The sequence below is a fragment of the Galeopterus variegatus genome, unplaced genomic scaffold (assembly GCF_000696425.1).
Source record: "Galeopterus variegatus unplaced genomic scaffold, G_variegatus-3.0.2 Scaffold293, whole genome shotgun sequence".
Taxonomy (NCBI): domain Eukaryota; kingdom Metazoa; phylum Chordata; class Mammalia; order Dermoptera; family Cynocephalidae; genus Galeopterus; species Galeopterus variegatus.
In genome coordinates, this window is record NW_007726404.1 from 298,464 (window position 1) to 325,855 (window position 27,392).

At 41.4% G+C, this 27,392-nt stretch overlaps 1 protein-coding gene across 1 annotated transcript in view; it reads left to right on the top strand.

The window, feature by feature from the left end:
* Positions 1-27,392, top strand: part of MYPN (myopalladin) — a 76,257-nt gene that overhangs the window by 43,695 nt on the left and 5,170 nt on the right. Inside the window, exons 10-17 of the mRNA XM_008567107.1 lie at positions 2,754-3,344; positions 3,878-4,016; positions 17,033-17,254; positions 18,527-18,676; positions 19,624-19,706; positions 21,130-21,256; positions 22,670-22,877; positions 27,004-27,076. Of these exons, the coding sequence (XP_008565329.1) occupies positions 2,754-3,344; positions 3,878-4,016; positions 17,033-17,254; positions 18,527-18,676; positions 19,624-19,706; positions 21,130-21,256; positions 22,670-22,877; positions 27,004-27,076 (1,593 nt within the window). The remainder of the gene's footprint in view (positions 1-2,753; positions 3,345-3,877; positions 4,017-17,032; positions 17,255-18,526; positions 18,677-19,623; positions 19,707-21,129; positions 21,257-22,669; positions 22,878-27,003; positions 27,077-27,392) is intronic.

Here is a 27,392-nt window from a genome sequence, read left to right on the forward strand (position 1 = left end):
GTCACTTTTTGAATTAGAGGGGTTACTCAGGATTTTAGAACTAGTATGGTTTGTAATTAATATTCCCTTCTATTCTTTCATTGCACTTTGTACTTTCATTAAGAAATGGTAAATAAGTTTCAGATGTTATTTGTAAATAACCACTGATTATTTGTGTTATAGGTATGTATGCCACACTAGATTTTTTAGAACACAGTAGCTCATACTGTCACAGATATATTTGTGTCTCCTCCAGTACCTAACAAAGGAGACACACAGAATACTCAATTACTCAATAAAAGTTCATTGAATAGAATTAATACCTTGCCCTGTGATGAATAAGCTAGCGTAATGAATAAGCTAATCCAAACAGCTGTTTTAAATACCTTCTGAAACAAGACAGGGTTTTTTGGTTTTTAGGTTTTGGGGGGTGTGGAGGGGATCTGTTTAAACAAAAAGACATTCTCAAATGAATTCCTCCAGAATCTTAGGCAATCAAAATAATTTGACACTGTATCTTACATATTATTTCATTTAAGTTCTGTGACCCTCTGCAATCCAATGTATTGCATTAAATGGTAAGTGCTAACATGCCAGCTGAAGTCTTGCTTAAAGGAGAAACCTGGATCTTAGATTTTATTCAATAGGAAGTAAAGGAAAATACGAATCATTCAATACCAAATGATTTCCTGACCCCTCTTTGTCATCCTTTTCTTTCTAAGATTATCTACTTTTCATGTATTACCTTTTCTATTTCCATAGCCACAATTAAATATTTCTGCAACATTGTGAGATTAAAATTTACTCAGGCTACAAACATGTCCTGAAAACCACATGCCACTCTTTGTTCTATAGCAATCATAGAATGTAACCTGCCTAATACGAGATCTGTTAAAAATTAAAAGGTTTTATATTTTCTACACTATGCTGGTATTGCTAGTAAAGTCAACACCAATAGAAACAATGTTAATTGCATATATTTTTCTAAGGAAACTCCAACAAAAATATTTCTGCTTCTCTTGATTGCTGAATCTTTCATCTACGAAGTAATGAAAAGGTTTAACTAAAATTTAGTTATATTACTTTATTCTCTCAGCTTAAACACTCACTTCTAAAAAGGGGGTGGAGATAGTTACTATGCCAAGTGGCTAATACTCCTGAATTCTTAGACTGAAGACAAAAGGTCTTTCATGGATAAACAAAGGATTTCACAGAATGTAGCATTCAACAGCAATAATGGAAGCAGAAATGGGTCTCTGTTTTGTGAAGTTACTTTTTCCACATATAGTGTGTCAGAAGTGTTAATGAAGGGAAGGAAAAAGGTCTTGAACTCCAAAAATTAAGAAAAATCAAGACTTGGAGAACCTTCTGGTTCAACTTTGTTGCTGTTGGTGTTGACTTTCCAGAAGGTCTGAAAATACAAAACCTTTTCATTTTTTTTTTTTTTTTAATAAGATGACCGGTAAGCGGATCTCAACCCTTGGCTTGGTGTTGTCAGCACCACGCTCAGCCAGTGAGCAAACCGGCCATCCCTATATGGGATCCGAACCCGTGGCCTTGGTGTTATCAGCACCGCACTCTACCGAGTGAGCCACGGGCCGGCCCAAAACCTTTTCATTTTTAATAGATTTCACCTTCAGGAGATCATGCGGTTTGTCCCAGAAACAACACGTATTTCTAAAGAACATAAAACCAGTGTCCTTGAAACACTGTGATCCCACATGAAGGTCTTCCCATGGTTACTCATTTAAGAGTAGATTCTCCTAAACAGCAATATTTGGCAGCCTTGATGACTTTATGAATATATGATTTTAAGACATTTTTGTTCCATTTTCTTTCTTTTTTTTTTTTTTTCCTTTTCGTCACCGGCAACGGGATCGCAACCCTCGGTGTTGTGCCCGCACCTCGCTCAGCCAGTGAGCGGCCGGTCTGGATGTGGGATCCGAACCCTCGGCGGGAGCGCCGCCGCACTCCCAAGCGGCGCACTATAGCAGTGCGCCACCAGGCCGGCCCTCCATTTTATTTCTTAAAAAGTCATTAACTGTTTTGGACCATGGAACTTAAGGCAAATCATGTAATGCCTCTGTGACTCAAGTTCCTATAAAAGGAGAAACTGCTCCCAACTTGATCTTTTTTCTCCTTTTAGGAACAAGAAAAGTCTAAGACTATTTATAATAGGGTGACCACATAATATATCATTCAAACTAGGTCATTTTTGAGAGTGAAAATGAGTGCCATTGATAATTATGCTGGGAAAAGATGTGTGAGCCGGAACTGTCCTGGATGAATGGGGACATATGCTCATCTTATCTATAAAGGTTTGTTGTTGGGAGAGGATGGAAAACACTAAGACACATCCAGCTTTTTTGTTAAGGTTTTCCACTATAACAAGGCAGAGTGAAGAATACAGCACATTCTCTTGGAAAACTCAATCCCCTTCAGTAACTCACAGCAGTGTGTAGCTAAGTGCCTTCTGTTCCGAAGCTGGGATACTGTCTGCTGGTCATCAGAACTTTGAAAACTGCCAAGAGGAGGAACATTGTCTCTATTTCTTTTTTCTAATTTATAAACATTCTATGTTGCACAACTCCAGAGTCACAACACAAAGAATGCGATGCAAGTGATGCCCCGTAGGAAGAAGGCTGATTTATGGCCACTCTGGTTGTTGCTTAATCAGCACCAGGTTATACACAGCCTGTCTGCACAGTTTCTGAAAGGTGAGGCCCATGGTAATGCATTTCCCTTCTCTCCCCTTGCTCTTGTTTTTCGTGCAGCGATTCCACTCAGTTACAACAGCTTCACAACCAAGTCTTACTGGAACAACAGCAGGTGCAAAATTCATCTCCTTCATCTCCTAAGGAGTTTCCTTTCAACACAAGCACCTTCAACTCCACCGCCCTCGCGGCGGTTACAGTGTCCAACAAGCAGGTGAAGGCGCCTTCATCACAGACATTCAGCCTGGCCCGGCCGAAGCATTTTTTCCCCTCCACGAGCAGCACCGCAGCACCCATGTCCCCTCCCGGCTCTCCCGTGGTCACCTTGAGCAGCACTCCTCAAACTCTTCAGAGGACAGTGAGCAAAGAAAGCCTCTTTGTTTCTCACCCCTCCGTGCAAACCAAGTCTCCAGGAGGGGTTTCCATCCAAAACGAGCCACTCCCTGTGGGCCCGACAGAGCCTGCGCAGCCACCACTCACATTTTCCCTCCCCAGTGGAAACCAGTTTCAGCCCCGCTGCGTGTCCCCATTGCCTGTTTCTCCCACCAGCCGGATTCAGAACCCAGTGGCTTTCCTCAGCTCGGTTCTGCCTTCTCTCCCCACCGTCCCACCCACCAATGCCATGGGGCTGCCTAAGAGTGCGCCATCTGTGTAAGTGTCATTGAGGTTTCTCAATGTGAGAGGTGCTAATTAAGAGGGGACATATGCGTAGTATAGCTTGGTCTGGGACAGGCCTCTCATTTGGTGGATTCATAGATAATCTTGTGTCTTAGACACAAAATGGATCTTGAACACCACAGGACAAAGAGCATGATTATTTTTTATTTTTTTTAATTTACCTTTTTTTTTTTTTTATAAAGATGACCGGTAAGGGGATCTGACCCTTGACTTGGTGTTGTCAGCACCACGCTCTCCCAATGAACTAACCGACCATCTCTATATAGGATCCGAACCTGTGGCCTTGGTGTTATCAGCACCACACTCTCCCGAGTGAGCCACGGGCCGGCCCCGAGCATGATTATTTTGAATAATTTTTAATAATTAAAATATCAAAAAGACCTTTGCAAGCACAGATTCTTTCAGTGCTCAACTCTGTAGTGTCTAATGACTGCTGGTATCTGGTTATCATTTCAACCACTGGCCAGTGCTTTTCATGGGTGTGTTGGGTGTGCATTTATTTTCAGGCCATCCCAGGGACTAAAGAAGAAAAATACCAAGTCTCCTCAACTGGTGAACGATGATTACATTCGTGAAACTAAGAATGCAGTGATTCTAGACTTGGGGAAAAAAATGAATTTCAGTGACGTCAGATCAAACCAGCAGGTAAGACCGTTGGACTCAAATGGTTTATTGGAATTTTACTATAAGGAATATAATTTTGCTTAATTTAGACCTGGATACTCAGGTCATCTGACCTCGGTGAGGTTGATAACACAACTTAGATGACAGACTAACCAAGGGTCATGTAGAAAACACGTCCTCATGAACCTGCAGTTCTTGGTTACCCCAGTAGTTAATTCAGTTTACTTGTTTACGTTGGCTTACCTCGAATAGAATGTATTGAAGAAGCGGAGAAATTACATAGTCCGTTGTCCATTCCAGCAATCCTCAGCTCAGTTTTAACAAACACAGTCACATCTTTGAGATATTTCCATAGGTGAGCCTTGAGGTGATCTAGACTTTAAGGAACTCTGAGGTTCTGAGCTGTCCTTTATTTGACGTCCTTCGGTCGAATGTGCCTGGAGGTCTGATCACCAGTTCCTCTCCATCTTTATATTAGGTTGTCATGGGGGATAGCCATCAGGCAACATCCTGTGGTTCAACCTGTACAACTCCTTGCTTTCGAGTAAGTGTTTACACCGAAAGAGAAAGAGGAAAGCCACAAGCGAGCATCACACAAACAAAAGAAGGATAGACTGAGTATATTCTTATTTGAACAAGTTATTTTTGCTTTTGATAATCAAGTGTTATTTTTTAATGCAAGCTTACATTTTAATAATTTAATTCTTGATTTATTTTCCAAGATGGAAACTGATAAAATCTATTTGGAAATATAACAAAATTTCAGTCAAAATAATATGATAAATATTGTGGAATTTGTGACTTAAGTGACTGCTGGAAACAAAAGCACCAGATTTCCCTGACCATGTGCTGTTTTCCTTAGTGTTTCTGTCTCTTACATCCAGTGGAGCCACAGATATATAGTATTTTGCAATCGTGTTATATATTGGACAACTGTTACTGAGAGGAGTCTTTTTTTTTTCATTTTTAAAGAAAATGTAATTATATTAATATTATTTTTTACATTCTAGGATGTTGTTGCGGAACAGTTGGGGGGGGGGATGAGAAAAGGGAAAGGAAATGGAATGGAAGAAGGAGGAAGGAGGAAAGGCAGGATTGAGGCTTGTGGCATCCCCCATTCCCATAGGGGAGACCGAGTGGCTTCCAGTGGTGACTTGGTCATTGCTGGGCTGGGAGCAGATGTCAGGGTGTGTGGCAAAAGCCCTTACCCCCCACCATCCCAGCTTGGGAACCCGGAGCCCTTCTTGCTGCAGCTTGGTGGTCATCACTGAGCTGGTTGTATGTGTCGGCGGGGAGTGGCTGAGGTCCAAGGCCCCCTACCATCGTGGGTTGGGAGAGCCTGGGACACTTCCTGTGGCAGCTTGGTGGTTGCCACTAGGCTGGCTGTGGGTGTCGGGGGTGGTGTGGTCAAGGCCCTTGGGCCCCCCACCAGCCTGGGTCAGATCTCAGGGCACTTCCTGCAGCAGCTCAGTGGTTGCTGCTGGGTTGGCAGTGGGTATCCAGGGGGCGTGGCCAAGGCCCTAGGACCCCCACCACCCTGGCTGGGAGAGCCCAGGTTGCTTCCTGTGGTGACTCCGTCGTCGCAGCTGGCTGGCTGCATGCGTTAAGGGGTGTGGCCAAGGCCCTCATCCCCTACCTTCAAGATTGGTTGCAGGTGTGGGGGGCATGGCTGAGGCCCCCAGCCCTCCTCCCTTTCTGGCTTGGTAGCCCAGGGGACTTCTGGTCCTTCTAGGTATTATAGGTGTTCTTTCGTGAAATGAGACCTTTACTAGTAAATATGAAACTTTGAATCTCGTTGCAGGTACTTGGTTTTTTCTTTCATTTCTGTGTTGGATTATTTGCTGCTCCCACCATTTAAACTCTGTGCTGGAACTAATTTGCTGTCCTTTGCTTACTTCTAAAATGGGGGAACTTCCTCTGGGACCAGCACTTGAGCTCTGTGGTTAGCTAAACTGCTGCTTTGCTACTAATTCCCTATGGAAGGCTTTTTGTCCAGTTCAGGTTTTAATGGTTGACTTGATAGGTATGTCCGGCTCTCAAGAGATCTGGTGCACCTGGGTTGGCAGAAACTCTGGTCCGGGCCTGAATCTTTTCATCAAACTGCACCCCTTTGCAATTCTATATTCCTGACCAGTCTCCTCTGAGTGGTCCTTCACTGATTGGGGGGCAGGTCAGCTGTCCTTGCTGTGCCCCAGTGTTCTCCCAGTGGGTACATCTCCCCCACCGCCCATGCTTCAGACACTTCCCACAGGACAGGCTGTGCACCGGTCCTTTACGATGATTCACCAGCCTCTGAGTGGCTTCTTTTTTTCAGTTGTTCTGGCTCCTTGCTCTTATGTGGGTCCACAGGAACCCTATTAATGGTCTTGCTGGCCTGGGGGCCATCAAGGCCCTCTTCTCCCCTGCCGCCTCCAAGCAACTTCATCTGAAGGGCACAGCTGTGGCTTTTGCCAGCTCCCACTCCATGTGCTCTGCAGCTCCAGCCTGGACGCAGCCGAGGTTTGAAATGGTCAGAGCATTTTTTCATTCTCTCATTGTGGCTTCTCCTGCCTTCATGCACTCCATAGGTTTCTCCTCCTCTCCCCATGAGCTCTAGCTGCCCCAGTTTGGCTGTCGTTGTTTTTTTATAGTTGTAAATTGGTTGATTTGTGGAAGAGAGTGACACTGGGGATCATCTATTGCACCATCTTGACCGGAAGCCTCAGGATTCTTTTGAAAATGTGCTACTTAAAGCTTTTTAAAAATTGACTTAAAATTATTGAACTGAAGCAGAATATTTAAACTTGCCATAACTGACTACGCTTTTAATATATTATTTCACCAAATAATTTATATTTCTGGGAGGTGAACACCAAGGCAACTATTCTTCTTTTCCATCTTGTAGATAGAGAAACTAAGGCACAGTTGTCAAACAGTCAGTGGTGGAATTAGAACTAGAGCTCTGGTCTCCAGGACATTTTCACATTTTTGGTGAAACTGCAGCATTTTTCAGTTTTATGACAATTACTTTCAAGCCCCATAAATGTTGCCCTGTCTAACGCAGATTTGTTTTCCTTTAACACTGTCACCACATTTATGGATGTTAATCCTGTTAAGTGTCTTGAAATCAGAGCCATGTTCAGTCTATGTATTTTACAACTCAGAGAGGGAACAATTAGAACCCTGTAAAAATGGTACCAGTTCAGCACATAAGCTGATTTTTCTTTTATTGTTACTCTGTCAGTAGATCTAGGCTAATCCGTTGCCCAACTCAGGGGAAAGGAAGAGTTTTCTCTTAATTACCTGAGATGTGAGTACATGTAAATATGAATTTCCATGAACTGAGTGCCATAAATCCAGTAGAACTCTTTCTTAATCCTCCATCATAAATTAACTTCAGGGCTAATAGCAGGAACTGGGAAAGTCTCTAAAAGCATCTCAATCCTTTCCATCTGAATATCTGTGCCACGTGTCAGTCTCGTTCTGAGAATTATTACTCCAAGAATTATTATGGTTGGTTAATTACAGAATTGGTCTTGGATTTCATTCTGTGCCATGGATAATGAAATCCAGGCTGCATTCAGGTAACTAAGGAACTGTCTGCGATGGAATACTTGCATTAGGTTGGCAGATGTTGATTCTGAGGAAGTTTTGAGAAATGGAATTATGACTACATTATAATATTGTTTTGTCCGTTGATGCCTTGGGAAATGATAGTAAAAATGTCATGAAGAATTGTCTAAAATGTACTTTGGCCCCTTGGTGACGTAAAGAAGAAAGTTAGCTTAGAAAAATGTAAGAAACAAGTAGAGAACAACCCAAGAAACACTTTGTATTGATAGTCATCCATACCTGCAGTCTGGAGACACAGGAATCAAAATGATCTGTTTTCTCACTTGTCGGGTCCGCCGCCAGCAGCCGACCGGTACAGCCCTAGCCTCATTCCTTTCAGTGGGCGAGCGAACGGCCTGGGATTCCTCTTTCCCTCCAGTCCCCTTTTGAAGGAGACAGGGGAAGAGAGCCGTGAAGAGAGGTGAGCACACCACCGGTCCCAAACCAGCCCAGTTAAAGGACACTCATACACGGTGGGGGTTCTGTCAAGCAGTTCCGTTTATTAACACACAAGCATTGGCTTTTACAGGTAAATGGCAAAGGCAGGTTTTTTACATCCTCCAATCAGCTTAAGGGTTAGGGGCATGCATCCTGTCTCAATACCTAGCTATTGCAATTACGCAGTGTTCACAACTGCGGCCAATAAGGGCTAAGGCAAGGTTCCCGCAGACACTCCCACCCTGCTTTCTCCCCGCCATCTTAGGCTGCCACGTTAATCCACTTGTAATGTCACTTTAAGGTGGTGTTAGTTTTTTAAAGGCCCAACACTCACTCTCATATTCATATGCACACGTGAGGGCAGGGGGGGCAGCAAATGATTCCTATTGAAGAGGACATGTTTGTTTTTGCCTTATTTTGCTTTGAAAACTTGTAGGTCCAGAAAGCTGTATTCCCTTCCCCTATTTTAGCCTTAAGCAAATGAGGAATAGTAACTGTCCTAGAACATTTGTATGGTCTAGCATTACTACACTGTACTGAGCGTGAAAATAAACCAGAATTCCTTGAAATATGAATACTACTGCCTATGAGCAATTTTCTCACCAACACTCAAACTTATAAATTATGTTTTAGAAAATGGGTTTTCTTGGACATATCTACCACGTTGCATTTATTTCTCTGTCGTAATATTTCAGCATTTACTTTCTAACTCATTTTATATGACATTTCCAATTAGCAATTAACATTTGTTGATTCTTAGAATTTGTGAAATACAAAGGTATCATCCTGGCAGATATTTATATTTATTAAATTTTGTAGCTTTCTAAAGTGACAATGAAGTGCCTTGCATTGAGCATAAGCCAAGAGAGACGTGCCCTGATTTCTAGATTTTAGGCTGCATTATTTCTTATTTTTGAAGGGTACCATTTCTTATCAATAGGTCTTGACTGGACATCAATAAAACCTAAAAGGTTTAGGTTAGTGCAGTGAATCTGAGAGGTTAAAATAACTGGAATCACAAAAGGTAATAGGAGTCTTCATGATGAATGATTTTAATTTACATGTGACTTACATGATGTTCTGCACCCAGTAAATATTTGTTCCCTGCTATGTTGGTTCTTAATTTCTAATTAAGAATCCATGGCCCCCACCACCACCTAATGTCTTACTCCACCTTTCTTCCTCGACCTCCTTTCTCTGGAAACCTTCCCGTCTTCTTATCCTGTACCCTCTCCTCCACCCCCCGCTTCTTTAAAACTATCTACAGTTCCCAGATACTGCCCTGCATTGACAGAGGGGAAAAAAATAAGCACCTAAGTTTTTGTTCTGCCTTTTGTTCCCCTAATCTCCTTCTTCTCTAAGCTTACCTGTCATCTGCTCTATTTAAATCTTACCTCTTTCGCCTCTTACCATGACTTCTTTATGACAATCCCCTTTTGTGAGCAGATAGTCATGCCATCTGTTCCTTTTCTAGTAAGAATTCCACATTGGCCTTACATTGCCCACCTCAGGCATCACAGGACCCTGGCTACTGGGATAGTGAAGTGTCCCCATGTCCTCTGCCACAGGTTCACCCAGAATGCGCCAGTCATGAGCTCCCAGGGGTTGAGATCGAGAGGTGTCTTGATCATTGCTGCATTCCTGTTGTGCCTGGCACAGAGTAGGTGCTCAGTGAATATTTGCCAAATTAACACTCAGCTATAGGATTTACCTTAGTCGCAGGTAGAATAATGAAACTTTTAACCAAGTAGAAAAGTTTGGATTTGTTGCATGTCTATGGAAAATATCCCACTTGACTATATAGACTGATTATACCTAACTATGAATACTACCTGCTATGATAGCAATCCATCTGAATCAGCCAATTAAAAAGATGAAAACTTGGGCTGGCCCGGTGGCGCACTTGGTAGAGTGCGGTGCTTGGGAGCGTGGCAGCGCTCCTGCCGAGGGTTCGGATCCCATATAGAGACCGGTCCGCTCACTGGTTGAGCGTGGTGCGGGCACGACACCGAGGGTTGCGATCCCATTGCCGGTCACAAAAAAAGACAAAAAGGAAAAAAAAAAAAGATGAAAACTTTAAAAAACATGCTAAAATTAAGCAAAACTCTGGTGTTAACTGAACATCTAAGTATAAAGTAAAACTGTGCATCTTTTTAATGATCTATTTTAAGTACAAAATTTGGGTTAAAAATGTTTTTATGCAACCTCCTTGAAGGTAAAATCTGTGTTTTATAGAATGTTTATCCCTAGTGCCTATCACAGTATTTCGCTCCTAGTTGGTGCTTGCTAAGAATTTGGCAGCAGGGACAGGGGTAGGCTATGAAGACTAGTTATTCTACTGAAGTCAATGAGTGATTATTAGACAAATAGTAAAAGGTCTATCCTCCAGGTCTATCCAGGATTCTTTTATATGCTGTCTCCAAACTCTGGCTGTCCCTGGAACAAAAACAAAAACACCTTCTCAAACATATAAGACTTTCTTTTAGTGCACATTGTACCTAGAATTAGTTGGGAACACTTTGAGCAGGCTTTCTAGCTGGTTTGAGCCTATTTGACTATTTGCCCCTGAAGCCTAGACTCAGAACCCAGGGTAGAGGAAGCCACCAGTGAGCTCAGGCAGTGCTGAATCATGGCCCATACCTTGCCGATGTCTGATTGGGATGTGCCATTACACTGTGGTTCTCAACAGAAGGAAAGCACTCTCCACACTCTGCCAATATGAAGAAACTTTCTACAGATGTGTCTGAGAAATCATATGTTTCCCACTGTCAAATTATCAGCCTTAAGAGGATTATCTTTAAAGGAAAAAGGGGGGTTATGTTTTCATGTAGCATATTCTTCCGAGATAATTTTTTTTTAGCTTTTCATTTTCCTTCATAGAGCAACTGTAATTCTGTGCAATTCATGAGCCTGGAAAGGATGGATCATTTATCATTGATTTGATTTCCACACAGGCCAGATTTATGCAGAAAAAATATTCTCTCATTTGAGCGCAGATGTCACCTGCAAGCAGCTGATACAGAAACTCCTGTTTTCACTCACAAAGGGGATGAGGCAAGGGGAGATGGAGAACACAGGAAAAGAGAGAGGCTCTCTAAAAGACAATGATATTTATTCAAGAATGGGCATTGTAATGGGAATACGCATGCCATAGTAAACTATGTGCGTATTCAGGGAGGTGAAGGAACACAAAGGTTTTTAAAGGAAAAATGAGGATTACATAATTGTTTCGATATAATTACCCATGTCTGCAAGGATTAATAACAAGAATGACACCAGGCTCAGGTTGGACTGGCAGTTGCTGTGCAGATGTCCTTGCAGAAATATTTTTTTGTGTAAGGTTGCAATTTTTTTATGCAAGGTTGTAGATTTAGCAGTCTTTTGTGATAGTTCTTGTTGTCAGGCATTTACACCTAAGAACCCTATCTCCATGGTTTTCTCCAGCTTTATTTTTCAGGGATCTTTTAACACAAGTGATTCCATTTTGATTCTGTCAGCTTTCACACAGCATAAATCCAGTACTGGAAATTTAAAATGTACATTCACCAATAGTGGATTGTTACTGAAACCTTTGTGCAGAACAGAGCAGAAAGTACCTTTAAATTTAAATTAAACTTAGTGCTTGTGTTTGCAAATTTCCTTACAAAATCAGAGTCACATCAGTCATAACCTTACAATGGCAACTTTGATTTATGTATAATAGGGGTAATTTTCCTTGGATAAAACAACTCTTAGTTGCAAAGCACTACAGAAAAACATCAATTCCTGCTTTGGGGATGATATGCATCTTTGTTAACATCTCAGATTTAAAGATTCAGTGCTTTAGTTACATACCCATGCCATATAGTTGCATAGTTTCCTTTCTCCTAAGGTTCAAATTCCCAAATATTTAATGAATCTTTCACGGAAACTGCTTGACCTACATATTCTTATTTTGTTGCTCATCTGCAGTTTATACATTGTATTATATAACTGGTACATTTTAAAAGTATGTCTCAAAAAGCAATTTTATTTTTATCTTCCCTTATCCCTTTACATTTATCCAAAGGGGCTAATTCTTTTCCTCCTCCTGGAAATCTCAAATGCAAGGCAATTTCAAACTTTTCGGGCCCCTTTAATTCCTATAAAGTTCTATGGGTAAAGTAACAAAATACAATCTTGATCCAATAATTCGAAGTTGCAAAGTTAAAGTTGCAAAATGCAATCTTGATCCAGTGATACATAACTTCCTGTCCTTGTTGTAACCAACAGTCTAATCCTTATTCAAAAATAGGACTCCACACACAATTACCCCCATCCCCACCTCACACCCTGAGGTCTGCTGTAAGTGGCAAACCTAAAGCCAGGAAGGGTGGGATGGGCAGCTTCTCTCTGTTTTGCTCCCTCTTCCCGGACTTCGCTAACTCCTGTTGCTGATTCCTTCCTTTCCCAACCCTGGAGAGACTCCGCTGACCCTACACTGGCTTTGTCTCATATACAGCCCATGTTTGCATGTCAGGAACCAGCTCACACCCTCTGCCCTGACACATCTAGGCATACAGGCCACTCAACTCAGCCTCCAGCTTGCCCATGAACAAAAAGCAAGATCGTTCCTCACTCTTTAGATTTATAAGGCAAGAGTCAGACATCGACCCACTGTGCCCTCCTAGCTGTAGGAGGCACAGCAAGCTCTCCTAGTTTAATCTCCCTTGCTAGACTTGAGGTGAAACACAGATACCCCGGGGCTGTGGGTGAAGGTAGGAGACTCATAGACAATAATAGCTCTCTCCAAAGCCTTCTTACTGGATTTTCACCCTCCTGACTCTTCTGTATCTGTGATGGAGATGAAAGGTTTAAATCACCTAACCTGTCCTTAAACACCTGCTTTGAAACTTCTAGAGGATAGTGTGTCTCAAAACACTTGTTTTCTGACATCTAGCCTATCTTGGTGCCTCAGTAGAAACTTCCACACAAGATCTAGTTACAATTGTACCTTCGCTACAATATTTATGAATAGTATATTTTAAGTAACTCATTAGGTGTTCTGTTTTCATCACCTCCCAATTTGTAGCACTGGTTAAGATAATAAATATCTAACCAAGACATATACATGTTTATAATAAAACAAAACATGCATATTTTCATATTGCTTGTGTAGTTCTTTTGGCCAAATCAATTCAAGCATTTATAAAATCTGTAAAATCAGGCCCCAACTTAAAATCAAGTTTCTAAAATTAGTTGTTTGGAATACATAGAGGCAATGTGGGATTTATATTCTAAGGCAGGCATTTAAAGGATATTTGTATATTGCTCATGGTATTCCTGAAGTATAGGTATAATCATAACTTACCACCAGGCACAATATTATTTCCTTGGAAAAAATTAGTTCAGAATTTCCATATAGAATGTCAGGAATTCATCTCCCCCTATTATAACTCTGACAGTATGATTAGCTGGAAACTTACCAGTCCTCACCAGTCAGGCAGTAGAAGCTACAGAGAAGGTTCTTCAGCTTGGAGCAAGGACTCCATTACAATAGGGGCTAGAGATAGTATGCAACAGATTGGGAATCTGAGTACTTAAATGAAACAAGATGAGAAGCCATGGAAGGCTAAGACCTCTTGCCTATTGAAAACCCACAGAAGTACGACTCCATTTTGGGCTGGCTCCCTGGTTCCCCTGTTTATTTTATTCTATAGGCCTCAGGGGCTGGTCTTCCTGATTTTCTTTACCCTTCGACTTCCTCTGTTTTCCTGGTGGTTTGGATTCAAATATTTAATATCCTGATCTGATGTAAGCAAAGCTTTTGTAGAGTTTTTCAGGAACAACTGCAAACAGACCATTTGAGAGTAAAAAGAGTCTCATAGGCCAACCCTGTAACCCCTTTTCCTCACTTACTCCCATAGGAGCAAGGACCATTCATTGAGAACTGGTAAAAGGTTGGGACTTCATTTGCTTTAATCTTTGTTTCTGAAATGTTAACAAAAAAAAACTATGAAAAGCATGGACTCTTTAGTTAAGCACTGAACTAGATTTTAGGAAATGAGAATTTTCTTTCTCATTTAACTACAAGAGTCCCCCACTAATTCCCTGATGAGCCTCCAAGGTGGGTGCGATCCACACGCCTTCACCACCAGTGCCCTCTCCCAGACACAGGCAGGTGCGATCCACACGCCTTCACCACCAGTGCCCTCTCCCAGACACAGGCTCTGTCGGCACCTGCAGGCGCTCTCTTCCCCAAGAGCACAGGCACACAGCTCACAGCCTCTCCACTGACGGTCATAAAACTTCAGAGAGGTGGAGCACAGCCACCCACCCAGAAAGTATGGAGTTTCCTGAACTATACAATCTGTACATGGAGTGAGAACTATGTGAATTATTTTTTTGAATGTAATTTTAAAATAACAAAGCTATTATTTAGCACCTACCTCACATGGTAAAAGAATAAAATGATTCATTGGTTTTACTCCTAAACATCTTGGAAAATAAACAAACCCAAATTTGTTACAAAAAGAAAATAATACCAATTTAGAAACATGAATGCAATCCAACAAAAAAGAAAAATATATCCCTGGTGTGATTTTAAACTAGCAAGACTAGGAAATATTACAAATTTGTAGGACCATTTAATGTATTTGTGGAAAATATCATCACCGCAAAGTATTAGGTTGAATGATATAAAACTGATATTCTACCATTGTTGACTTACAAAAGTGGCAATTTCATATAGTTCAGCCTAACAGGGAGATAATTGGAAGCTTTAATTATTAACTTTTTTGAAAAAAAATCCCTATAATGTAGAAGATAATCTTAATATTTTTAAACTAAAATAGGTTTCAGAGAATCCAGTGACATTAGTGGAGGTGAACAATCTTTTACTTTAACTGGTTTGAATGTCTAATTAAAAATAAATTGGGCTGTCCAGTTAGCTCAGTTTGTTAGAGCTCGGTGTTCTAACACCAAGATCAAGCGTTTGAATCCCCATACTGACCAGCCAAAATGGAATTTGGAAGCATATGGCTGATATGCACCAGCTCCTAGTCACTGGCGGAAAAATTGAGTTCAGAACTCAAGTGTTCCCAAGCCATTGAATCACATTACATACTCTTGTTATTGTGTTATGCATATAATCGTCTGAATTTGGGTAGAACTGGAATTTAGGAAACAGAGAAACTAAGTCCTTCTTGGTTTCAATTTCTTGCAACTAATTTTAAACCTGCCCCTCTCTGCCACTTCTTAGACTGGGTAAGCAAAGTAAGTCCACCTCAATTACAAAATTATGTTAACTAGAGTCACAGGTTTAACCAAAGATCTCACCCTTACCCCAAGCACATGGCTCCAAATTCCTCAAAGATGCGATCATGTTGCAACAAGCGATTGCCTCTATGTCATTCACCTATTCACCCATTCCTCAGAAACTTATTGAGCACCTGCCACGGGGCAGGCACTATTCTAGGTGTTATTGATACTTTGGGAAGCAAAACAAACAAGATTCTGCTCTTGTGGAGCTAACATTCTAAAGATTCAATTATTCAATCAATAGACAAGAAAAATACTGGATAGTAACGAGTGCTGTGTAGAGAATTAGAATGAGTTATTTTAGAGGAAGTGTCCTGGGTAGGCTGCTTTGGGAATGTGACATTAAGCTTGATAGATAAGATATGGCAGGGAGAGGGAGGGAGAGGAATCTAGGATATGTCCTAGATTTAGGCTTTAACTCAGCACATTCAAAGTGTGGTCTGAGGAATTGTGCCAGACTGCAAGCTGTCACCTCCACACCTTGAGGTAAGTACAGAAACTGAGAGTAACCATTAAGAAATTTTATAGCAAGTCGACAAGGAAATTTTACATCTATTGAATGTAATAATTTTCCACACCTTTTAAAATATCCTTTTGCTAGTAACTCACTTTTTGTTTGTTTTACCAAAGTATGGGTTGGAAAATTTTAAAAACCTGGTTGTCACCATAGAGAGTGTGAGAAATGCTGTTTAACCATGGATGAATAGGGGTGCCATTTCCTGAGATGAGGAAGAGCAGGTTAGGAGCATTTCTGAGGGACTGCAATCAAGTGTGTGTTATTTGGGCCACACTAAGTTTCAGATGCCCATTAGGCACCATAATGTAGAATGGATGGTTGGGTATATGACTCTGGAGTTCTGGGGAGAGACCAGGCTTGGAGCTGTGGATTTGGGAGCAGAAAGTATCTGAAGCTGTGGGACTGGATGAGCTCACTTAGAGCAGAGGTATAGGAGCCAACAAAGGAGACTGATTAGGTGCAGCTAGAGAAGAAGGAAAACCAGTCTGGCATATCATGGAAACCAACAGAAAAAAAATGGTTCAAAAAGGAAAAGGCAGTCACCTGTGTCTAATGCTGCTGAGAGGTCAGGTAAGGTAAAAACAGATAAGCGACCACTGGATTTGGCAAATTTGGAAACGCAGACAGTAGCAGTCTTGGAGGAACAGTGAGAGCCCAAATCTAATGGGATTAGGTTAGCGAGAGAAGAGGCAACAAGAAAATGATCCTGTAACAATAAAGAATTATTTCAGATAGTTTTGTGGGGAAGGGAGCAGAAAGATGCAGTAGAGGTAGACGTAGGGTTAAGGGAGATTTGTTCAGGGAGATGGATTTTCCTCAAGCATGCAGATGGAAATGTCCAGTAAAGACAGGAATTGGTGATACAGGCATGTATCAGAATGAAGTTCAGACCAGCTTTGCTGAAATAACTCCATAGGCAGTTCTACATACCAAAACACAGACATTATATTCCATCTTTATTCCATTCCCTACAGATTTCTACTGGGGTTCCATGCTCAAGGTGAGGACTCGGTTTGGGATTATAGCAGAGACATTGAAATTTCCTTTAGTGCTCCATGGCAAGAAACTGGAAAAGGAATGTGCCTGGTTTATTGGGGTTCCATGGTATAAATCTAACATCTGTATCTTAAAAGTTGCAGCTTCAGTTATACTGGTGAACATGTTCTTCCTCGCCATAGAAATTGAAATGGAAATGTCTTTGTCATTTTGACAGGAGTACAAAATTTCAAGCTTTGAGCAGAGGCTGATGAATGAAATAGAGTTTCGCTTGGAACGTACTCCTGTTGATGAATCAGACGACGAAATCCAACATGATGAGATCCCCACGGGCAAGTGTATTGCTCCCATCTTTGACAAAAGACTCAAGCACTTCCGGGTCACAGAAGGCTCTGCAGTCACATTCACCTGCAAAATTGTTGGGATACCTGTTCCAAAGGTAGGGGAAGATGACAGCCAGTTGGCCAACCAACAGCACAAAACTATAGACAGTGCCTTCAGGAAAGTCTTATCAGATCTAGTGAAGTGTCTACAGAGAGAATGAAAACCAATACCAGACAATTAGCAAAGCTCAGATAATTTGACTATAAAGAGACCATTAGAAATAGGACCATTAAGGCTGGCCAGTTAGCTCAGTTGGTTAGAGCATGGTGTTGATAACACCAAGATCAAGAGTTTGGATATCCATACTGGCCAGCTGCCAAAAGAAAAAAGAAATAGGATCATTAAATAGGTAAAAAGAAATCAGACTTATGGGTTAGTTAGAATTTTTATTAAAATTTAAAATAAATTTCTTAGTCATTATACTATATTTTGGGCCATTGATTCTCTTAGCCATCAAACTCACCAAATTGATATTTTTCTTTCTATTTAGTATCTATTGAATAGCCACAGGATGCCTGTTGTATAAAGTGAACTATATTTGTATCATTACTATTAGGTTGGTTAATGCCAAAAATGTCATATTGTTATTACTGGCTGCTGAAAAATCTGTGAGTCACCAGATTTTTTGGCAGTCAGTTGAGAGAGAGATTTATACCCAGTGTGGCTGTGGCAGGGGACCTCTTCACTCTGCTTTCAAAAACATTAGCATAAGGTTCTCATGTATGGTTAAGTAACCAAGAAAAGTAGAGAAGGGCAGCTGCAACCAGTACTTTATCCCCCCGTCTTTGAGAGACACATGCAGAACTCAACACGTAATACATATATTTAAATTTTTGCTAGATGAGAAATTTAGTGAATTAATCCTAGCCTAATTCCACTTGGTGTTATAAACCATGCTATCCTTTCAGGCAGGGTGAGCTGTTCTAGGTTCTGAGATCTGCAACAGCAAGAGACTTGAACTCATAAATAGAGTAATGTGGAAAAATCCAGGCTCCTGGTTTTCATTATTTTGCCTCTGAAGACGTGTCTGGTCCTTATGGTGGCTTTTAAAATAATTACAAAGTACAATGAAAGTAGTCAAAAGCTTTATGTTAGTCCTAAATTATATTGAATTTTTGACTTAAATATGGTATAGGTACAGGTGGAGGGGCATATTATACTGTCATTTTGAGTATATTTTATTACTTTTTCCCAAGTGCTTTATAAGGGGTGGGTCACTTGTTGTAGAGATGACAATTGGATATTTTCTCACCTTATTCCATAATTCAGTATCCTCTTAAGATGTGCAAAAGAGTGTATATTTCTCCTTGGTTATCTTTTACTTCAGGTTTACTGGTTCAAAGATGGGAAGCAGATTTCTAAAAGAAATGAGCACTGCAAAATGAGGCGAGAAGGAGATGGGACATGTTCTCTGCACATTGAATCCACCACCAGTGATGACGACGGCAACTACACCATCATGGCAGCCAACCCCCAGGTGGAGACGCAGGGTTCTGCCCTGTGCCGCACTCAGGAAGGAGCAGTTGATGTCATTGTGAATGAGACCTTGAGACGTGCAAGTTACTAAGGATTGCTGAGGAAAATGAATAAGAAGCTTTGTGATTGTGTGTAACTAGAGCACAGTGTCACAGCTTAAAAGACTAGTTAGCCACTGATGGGTCACTCAACCCTTCAGCCTTTGTCAAAGGATATTAGTACTGTCTCTTCACTGCATATACATCTCAGACCTGTTGGGCTAAATCTTGTGTTTATCAACTCTGACTCTCTTGAAGAGTCAATAAATCATTCTATCAAAGAGTGATTTGTCATTTTTGTTCTTTAGAGAATAGATGAATTACTATGTAAAGGCTTGTGAATGTCCCTCAGACTTATAAAGTCCTTTTCGTTGTTGTCGTTGTTGTTTGTAAAAGTTGGAAAGCCATAATCTTCCACTTTCTTTTTCTGAATGTGGCCAAGTCTTAAAATTCCCCTAAAAGATATGGCAGAATAAATAGCTTCAATTACTATTCAAATAGGAAGTACAGAACTATAATTTCTAGTCTCATTCACTCTTCCTATTGAAATATTCATTTTAAAGAGTCTCTTAAGGAAAGTATAACAATATTTGGCCATATGCTCTGCATTGTGGCTGCAAATAATGTTAAGTGCACAAAAATTCAAATTTTTTTTACATTTGCGCTCTGTTCCTTTCTCAGCTTAAAAATGAAAGTCATCACAATACTCTTAAAAATCTCTCTCCTTGGAATATTAACAGTGATTTAAGAAGTCATATTATATTGCTTTCCTTTCTCTCCCCACAAAGAAAAACCCGTAATAGTTAGCCAAAAGTTTCATAATGTTCTGGTCCAGAAAAAGTTATGTGAACTGAAAAAATATGGGTTTATTTTTATAAAATAAAATCTTTTTTATTTTTCTCTTCCTCAGGGAAGAATCAGCTGTTCTGGCCACTTGATGGTACAGAGTTTGCCCATTCGCAGTCGACTAACCTCTGCTGGTCAGTCTCACAGGTAAAGATAATAAAAATTCCCCTTCTCTAAGTTCCCCGCAAGCACCTACCCACCACAATGAGCACAAAAATATCGGGTCTTCAAATTGTTACTTAAAGGTAGGTCCTTCACCTCCAGCATCAGCATCACCTGGGAGCTTGCTGGAAATGCAGAACCCAGGCCCCAGCCCAAATCTACTGAATCAGAATCTGCATTTTAACAAAACCCCTAGGTGATTTACAAGCACACTAAAGTTCAAGAAGCTCTGGTCTCTGGTGCACTTATTTTTTTTTTTTTTTTTTTTGTCTTTTTTCGTGTCCGGCAACAGATCGCAACCCTCAGTGTTGCGTCCATACCGGACCGGGACCAGCAACGGGATCGCAACCCTTGGCGCCGCGCCCGCACCTCGCTCAGCCAGTGAGCGGGAACCGGTCTGTATGCGGGATCCGAACCCTCGGCGGGAGCGCTGCCGCACTCCCAAGCGGCGCACCATAGCAGTGCGCCACCGGGCCGGCCCCTCTGGTGCACTTTTAATGGTTCAAAATTTGTAGCCATCAGTAGCACCTGTGCACGTAATATATAAATCAAACTCTTTGAATTAAAATACCATATTTTCTTTAACGCTTAATGGTTATATGTATGTAGATCAAATGTTTTTGTTGCTGTTGTCTCCAAAATAACAATTGGTTTTCTTCCTCTCTAATTTTACTAACCACTAAGAAGAAAGAGCCTGGCTTTCCTGTTGAGTCTTCTGGTGCCACAAAGTCTTAGCAAAACATTTCATAGCTGCTGACATGGATGAATTAGATGTGGCTTACCAAGGGACAAAAATAGTGACCCATGTTTCAGATACAGCATTTCACCACCATTGCAACTATACTGCCTCCTCCTCCTTTTTTTCTTCAAGAACAGCTGCTACTGTTGGTCAGTTTTACCCAATTTAAACTCATGGTCATCTTTAATGGTCTGCCATAATTTATAGCCAGGTTAAATTTTGTTACTCAAAGACACAGGGATTGCAGCTGCCTTGTTCTGGGTAATAAACAGGACTTCTTTTTTGGCTCTCATTTGGGCTTCATATTGAATACAGATTTATTTTTTTTATTTTGATGACTCAAACAACTGGTCAAACTCACAGTAAGGAGAGTTGAGCCACTAAATCCAGAATTACTTCAGAGAGAAAGAAGCCAAAGCCTGTTTATTTGATGACAGATTTCACAAAATAATCCTACAGTGTATGGGATGTTTACCGCCTTGCTTTTTACATCAGTGCCACAGCATTACTTATTATTTATTAGTATTTATTTATGGTCCAGCAACCCTATTACCCCTCCAAAAAAAAAGAGTTTGTTCACCAGGCCCTATAGCCATGCCTAAATGCCTACTGTTGTAAGTGTGTCAACTGGTTTCTATGGTTAATGCCTGAACATGCTTCTTGTTATAGGGGAAGGTCCCGAGTGCAAGAAAGAGACAAAGAGCCCCTACAGGAACGCTTTTTCCGACCACATTTCCTGCAGGCTCCTGGGGATATGGTAGCACACGAGGGACGCCTCTGTCGGCTGGACTGTAAGGTAGACTCTAGCAGCCATTCTTGGTTCCAGATCTGTTCATATTTTGTATTTGTTTGTGTGCATTTATTTTTGTTTCTGTTTGTTTTACGGTATTTTTTTTTTCCGGGGAAGAGGGACTGGGGAAGGGAGAAAAATCATTTTTTCCCATACGGCTCTTCTGGTGCATTTAGTACCGGACAAAATTCTTTCATAAAAGTTTTAAATTTTACATCTTAATAAAAATTACGTTGGTATCAAGTTAACTCTGCATTTTTAGAAGACAACCAAAGAGATGGTATAATTCAGACATTTTCCATATGGTGCCTGGAAAGCCTTGATTACCATTAAGCCAAAGGTGTGATTTTCCCATCCTTGAAGTGAATTGTTGTGAGGTGTAGCCTTTGAAACAATGATAGTCACGAGAAGATGTCTCCAAGGCCGTTTATTCTCATACTAACCAACCTCCACCACATTTACCTATTCCACATTCTAACTTTTTGACCAGAAACTACACTTCAATTGAGCAACGTGGATGCCCCTCAGTATGAAGAGAAACTTCAGTCACCCTTTCTTCCCCAGACAAAGCTGCAGATGTTATACGGGATTGAGGTGCAAATTAGTGAAGACTTGAGGTTAAGCATTCATAAAGAGTCCACTTCTCTAGGTGGCTCTTGCCTTTCAAGTGGATGCCCAAATCATCTTCGGATTGATTGTTACTTCCCTTCCCTAAAACCTAAAAGATACCGGTGCCTGGGTCCTATTCATAAAGATTCTGAGTTAATATGGTAAGCGGGCATCAGGATTTTTAAACACTGCCGATGAGATGATAATATGCAACAAGATTTGAGAACACTGGTTTAATATGTGGCCTTTCTCTTGGCTATCTCTTGCTTATTAGGTATATAAGCAATATATCATCTCTGAAATTGATGGTGCAGGCATGTTTTATCTATCTACAAGGGTACTGCAAAAAGTTTGCAGAAAAATTGAATTAAAAGATAACACAAATCCTACCATGAACTTTTTGAAGACGCCTCATATTTAGGTTTTTAACTGTTATTTATCCTAACCTAGGATATAATCAAATAGATTAATCGTGACCTGAATTGGGGTCAAAGTACGATACGGTTTAAATTTATGCAGCCATTCCTAAGACCCCTCTTCTCCCAATATCCCTACAATTTATCCTAACCTAGGATATAATCAAATAGATTAATCGTGACCTGAATTGGGGTCAAAGTATGATACGGTTTAAATTTATGCAGCCATTCCTAAGACCCCTCTTCTCCCAATATCCCTACAAGAAGTTTCTCACCATCCCATGTTTTTTCTCACCATATATTTGGTGCCAAACAAGGATGAAACATTCAGCCACCAAGTAAATCTACCTGTCATCAGTCTGTCATTTGCCTCAGCTGTCCTGTTGTTTATTAGGTGAGTGGCTTACCACCCCCAGAGCTGACGTGGCTGCTCAATGGCCAGCCTGTGCTACCAGACGCCTCCCACAAGATGCTGGTCAGGGAGACCGGAGTCCACTCTCTGCTCATTGACCCACTCACTCAGCGCGATGCGGGGACCTATACATGTGTTGCTACCAACAAAACCGGGCAGAACTCCTTTAGTCTGGAGCTCACGGTAGTAGGTAAGATTTGCTGCTGGGACCCCTAAACAGAATTCCCTCCAAAATTATTGCCCAAATATGCAAAGCCTCTGACAGAATTCTTTGGTCCACCAAGTCCAATCTCAATTTCCCCTTCACTGTTGTAAGGGCCATATTTCTACATTGGTTTGCAAAACATGGCAGTAAACTAGAAATGTAATGTGCTACCTTGTGCATATTACACATGCAGTAAATGGGAGCCATTGTAATACTTAATTAATCAAGCAATTAATAATCAATTAATTGACTGTCACTAGATTCAAGTTGCTAGGCAAAGAAAGGCATTCCAGGGAGAAGGGCCATTGAAGCAAAAGCATGAAAGCTTAGGGGGTAAAAAAGCTTTCATGCCTTTGCTTCAATGGTCCTTCTCCCTGGAATGCCTTTCTTTGCCAAGCAACCTCCTACACACTCTCTAAGACCTAACTCAAATGTCACCACCCAAGCACAGTGGACCCACCAGGCACAACTAATCTTCCCATCCCCCTCTGTGTTTCCGTAGCACTTAGAAAAGGAGAGACTCTAGAGGACTTATGGCCTTCTGTGTAATTGTTTACCTCTTTGCCCCCCGAAGAGACTCAGCATTTCTGAGGTCAGAGACTCTGGCTTGGTCTTCTGTGGATCTCCAGTGTCTGACTCAGTGACTGGAACATGGAAGGTGTTCAACAAATGTTGAATCAATAACTAAACAAATGACCCCTTATAAGATGTGAACAAAACACTGTAATGCCTGTAGGTAGGAGAATAAGACATCACCACCTGGAGGTGCCACCCATGCAGGGCAGTAGTCCAGCCAGAATTTGATTTCAGAATGTAAGAATTCCGGTGCTAGGCTTTCTCCTGCTGTGTGGCCCCTTAAAAAAACCAGGGTGGGTGCAGCACGCTGATCCTCTTTCTAGGCTACTGGCCATTTCCTCTGTATATCTTTTTCCTTTTCTCACTCTTAATTTCTTCTCAGCAGCAGAATAGGAAAAGCTCATTCTGCAAGGATACATTGATTGCAGGCTTCTATCTTTTTCCCACTATTTTGCTAAAATATTGACTTTGGAACCCTGAGATATGAGGTATCTTTACCTTAATTTGTTCTGAGAAAAAAAAAAAACAAAAAGCTCCTTGGGAAGCATAAGTTTGTGTTTTTTAAAAAATAGTATGATTCTGTAGGTGTGAGATTTTTCAAGATAAAAAGCTAGAGGAAAATTAATATAATCTTCTACAAAATAAACTCCTTCAAAAAAGAAAAAAGGGGCCGGCCCCATGGCTCACTTGGGAGAGTGCGGCGCTGGGAGCGCAGTGGCGCTCCCGCCACGGGTTCGGATCCTATATAGGGATGGCCGGTGCGCTCACTGGCTGAGCGTGGTGCAGACCACACCATGCCGAGGGCTGCAATCCCCTTACCAGTCAAAAAAAAAAGAGTAAAAGAGGCTGGGTAGAAGATGACAGGGAACGGTGTAGATTGTGACAAACAGCCCACATCTACCTAAAAAATGCAGCTGCAACCCAGTTTTAGCCAGTTTTTGCCTGTACAGTGCCAATCCACGGAAGATCAATTTTTGTAAAGTATATTGATTTTCATTTAAATGTTGGCATCTATCCAGTTTTTGTTTTAAAAGGTCTTCTGGGACCTGAACTTAGCTTTCTGGCCACCTTCTCTACCCTCTTCTTAAGTGAGCACAGGGACATTCTTCTAGTGATCAGTTCCCAACATGCATAGACTAATCATGCCTTAACAGAGTGCACAAAGGAACTGCCTGCTAAGTTCCATCTTGTAGAAAAATTAAAAACAAAAAATACACATGCAAAACAACACCCCCTTGACGCTAGGCTGAAACAGAACTCTATGAAGAGAGGGTTCGGATCCCATGTGGAGACCGGTCCCCGCTCACTGGCTGAGCGTGGTGCGGGCGCGACACTGAGGGTTGTGATCCCTTTGCCGGTCCCCGGTACGGGCGCGACACCGAGGGTTGCGATCCCTTTGCCGGTCCCCGGTACGGGCGCGACACCGAGGGTTGCGATCCCGTTACCGGTCAGTAAAAAAGACAAAAAAGGAAAAAAAAAAAGGATCCAGTTTCTTAAAGTGATTTTGATTGATTGATTTTCCTTAATCAACCTTATTTCTTTGCCATTTTGGTTTTATACCACAAGGGGGCAAGCAAGCAAACGTAGCTTCTCTACAAAACTTTCTACTGAGAATTTCTACACAGCAAACTCAATTTGTCCCAGAGGATGTTGTACCTTTTAGGTTTTCAGAATTTTAACACCCAACAAGTCTATACACAGTAAATATATATTTTTATATATTATATATGTGTGTGTGTGTTACAAGATTTTCCTCTGGTAAAACTTAAGCAAGAACAGAGAATATACTTAACACTTCAGTCTAAATTAATGTAACGTGTTAAAATAGATTAAATGTGTTACACTAGGTACACTGACCCTTTGTTCCTCTTAAAATGAGGGTCTAAAATTTTAAGCATGGTTTTATTGGGCAAAAAATGTCTCTCATTTTCCAGTAAGAATAGAACATTCTGATACTTTAGAGCCACAGTTATTTGTTTCTAGAAAGCTACACACCTGGGAATACCTGAATGACCATAAGATTATATAAATAAATAGATAGACAGAGATAGAGATGGATATCACTGTGATTATAACTCTGGTGTAAGTGTGGTTTTCATGGCCCTGCCTGCCCTCGCCTGTACGTCTCTGCTCATGACACTCCTTCTTTGGGGACGCTCTTCCCTGTGCCCCCCGCCATCTACTCCTGCACACCCTCTGCCTCCCTGATGTCTGCTTCCCTTCAAGGCTCAGCTCCAACGTCATGTCTGCGAGGAAGAGCAGTGCTCCTGCTCCCTTCCCCTCCTCGGTCCGGGACTGAGTTAGTATTCTTCCACCGGCACATGCTGTTGTGCACCGTCATAATTGTTAGTATTGTTGGTCTCATTCTCTCTCTTCAGCTAGACTGTGAGCATCTTCAAGGCAGGGACCACGTCTTCCTTGTCTTCATATGTCCTGACTCTTCACAATTCCCAGCACCAAGCCTTTCCCCTAATAACATTTTATGTAGGATGGACAAATTATGAGCACATGCGTGAATTTCCACTGCTATCACCTCACCTCACTCCACTCCAGCAATGGCATCATCATGTGTCTCTCTGACTCCAGGCTCAAGCCCCATTCAGTTCACCTTCTCACCACTGTCAGAGTGATCTTCCAACGATGAAAACTGATCTTATCATCTCCTGCTTAAAATATATCAGTGATTTCCTTTACCATGGTACTTGTGGCCCTCTCTCCTGCCTTCTTGCCAGTCCCCCCAGCTGCCAGTCCCCCATGTGCACCCTCCGCCCAGCTATCATGAACGTGCCATGCTCTCTCCCACACCATCATGCCTTTGCACAGGCTGTTCCAGGCTGGAACAGCCACATCCCCACCCTCCCAAGTGAGTTCCCATTCAACCTTTAAAACTAGCCTGAGTACATCTTCTGGGAAGCTTTCCTGTAAATGAATTGGTTGCATTATATTTTAGTGCTTGAGAGATGGATTTTTAAAGTCATCTCATCCTAATCATCTCAGGTCTTTGTAGTGTCATGTTTTTCTGAGTATAACCTGACATATGCTTGTGCTCCTGAGCATCTAGCATCTTCAGGCCTCCTCCTTGCTGCCTGGGGCTTCCCAAAATAACTGTCCCTCTATGTTCACAAAGCACCTTTCCTCTGTCATTGGTCTAGCATTTGTTACATTCTATTTGTCTTGATTTCTATTTATTTTTTATGTATTTCTCTCCCACTAAATTTAGGGACTGTTCTAGAGAGGGAATTTTTGTCATATTCATCTTTGCAATCTCAGCACCCAAGGCAATAGCACCAGGCATTGTGTCCAACATAATATTCAGTAACGGTTTGCTAAAGAAATGTATCAAAGAATTAATTAATTAATTAATTAATCAGAAAGTGAAGGTAGACAATGTGTTAGGGTGCTGAGATTGTACTGGATATTTTATTACTTTATTACTTTATTTTATTCACATTTATTTTTTCTTATTACTTTAAAATTGTTGGGCACATGATAACTTTCAATGAAAGGGAAACCCTTGCTCATCCTTTGTGCTCAGGAAGTTATCGCTGTTATCTCTGCCCTGAAGATGAGTTGAGGCAGTCTCAGAAGGGAGCTTGGAGCTATGTATGGTAAGGAGGCCTGGCCAACAGGGGGTGCGGGGAAAACGAGGCCCCATGGTTCTCCATCCTTGGCCACATATTGGAATCACCAGGGGAGTTTCTAAAAATCCTGATGCTTGAGTCGCAGCCCGAGATTCTGACGTAATTATCTGGGATGTGGCCTGGGATTCCAGTGTGCAAGGCAGTCTCAGAAGGGAGCTTGGAGCTATGTATGGTAAGGAGGCCTGGCCAACAGGGGGTGCAGGGAAAACGAGGCCCCATGGTTCTCCATCCTTGGCCACATATTGGAATCACCAGGGGAGTTTCTAAAAATCCTGATGCTTGA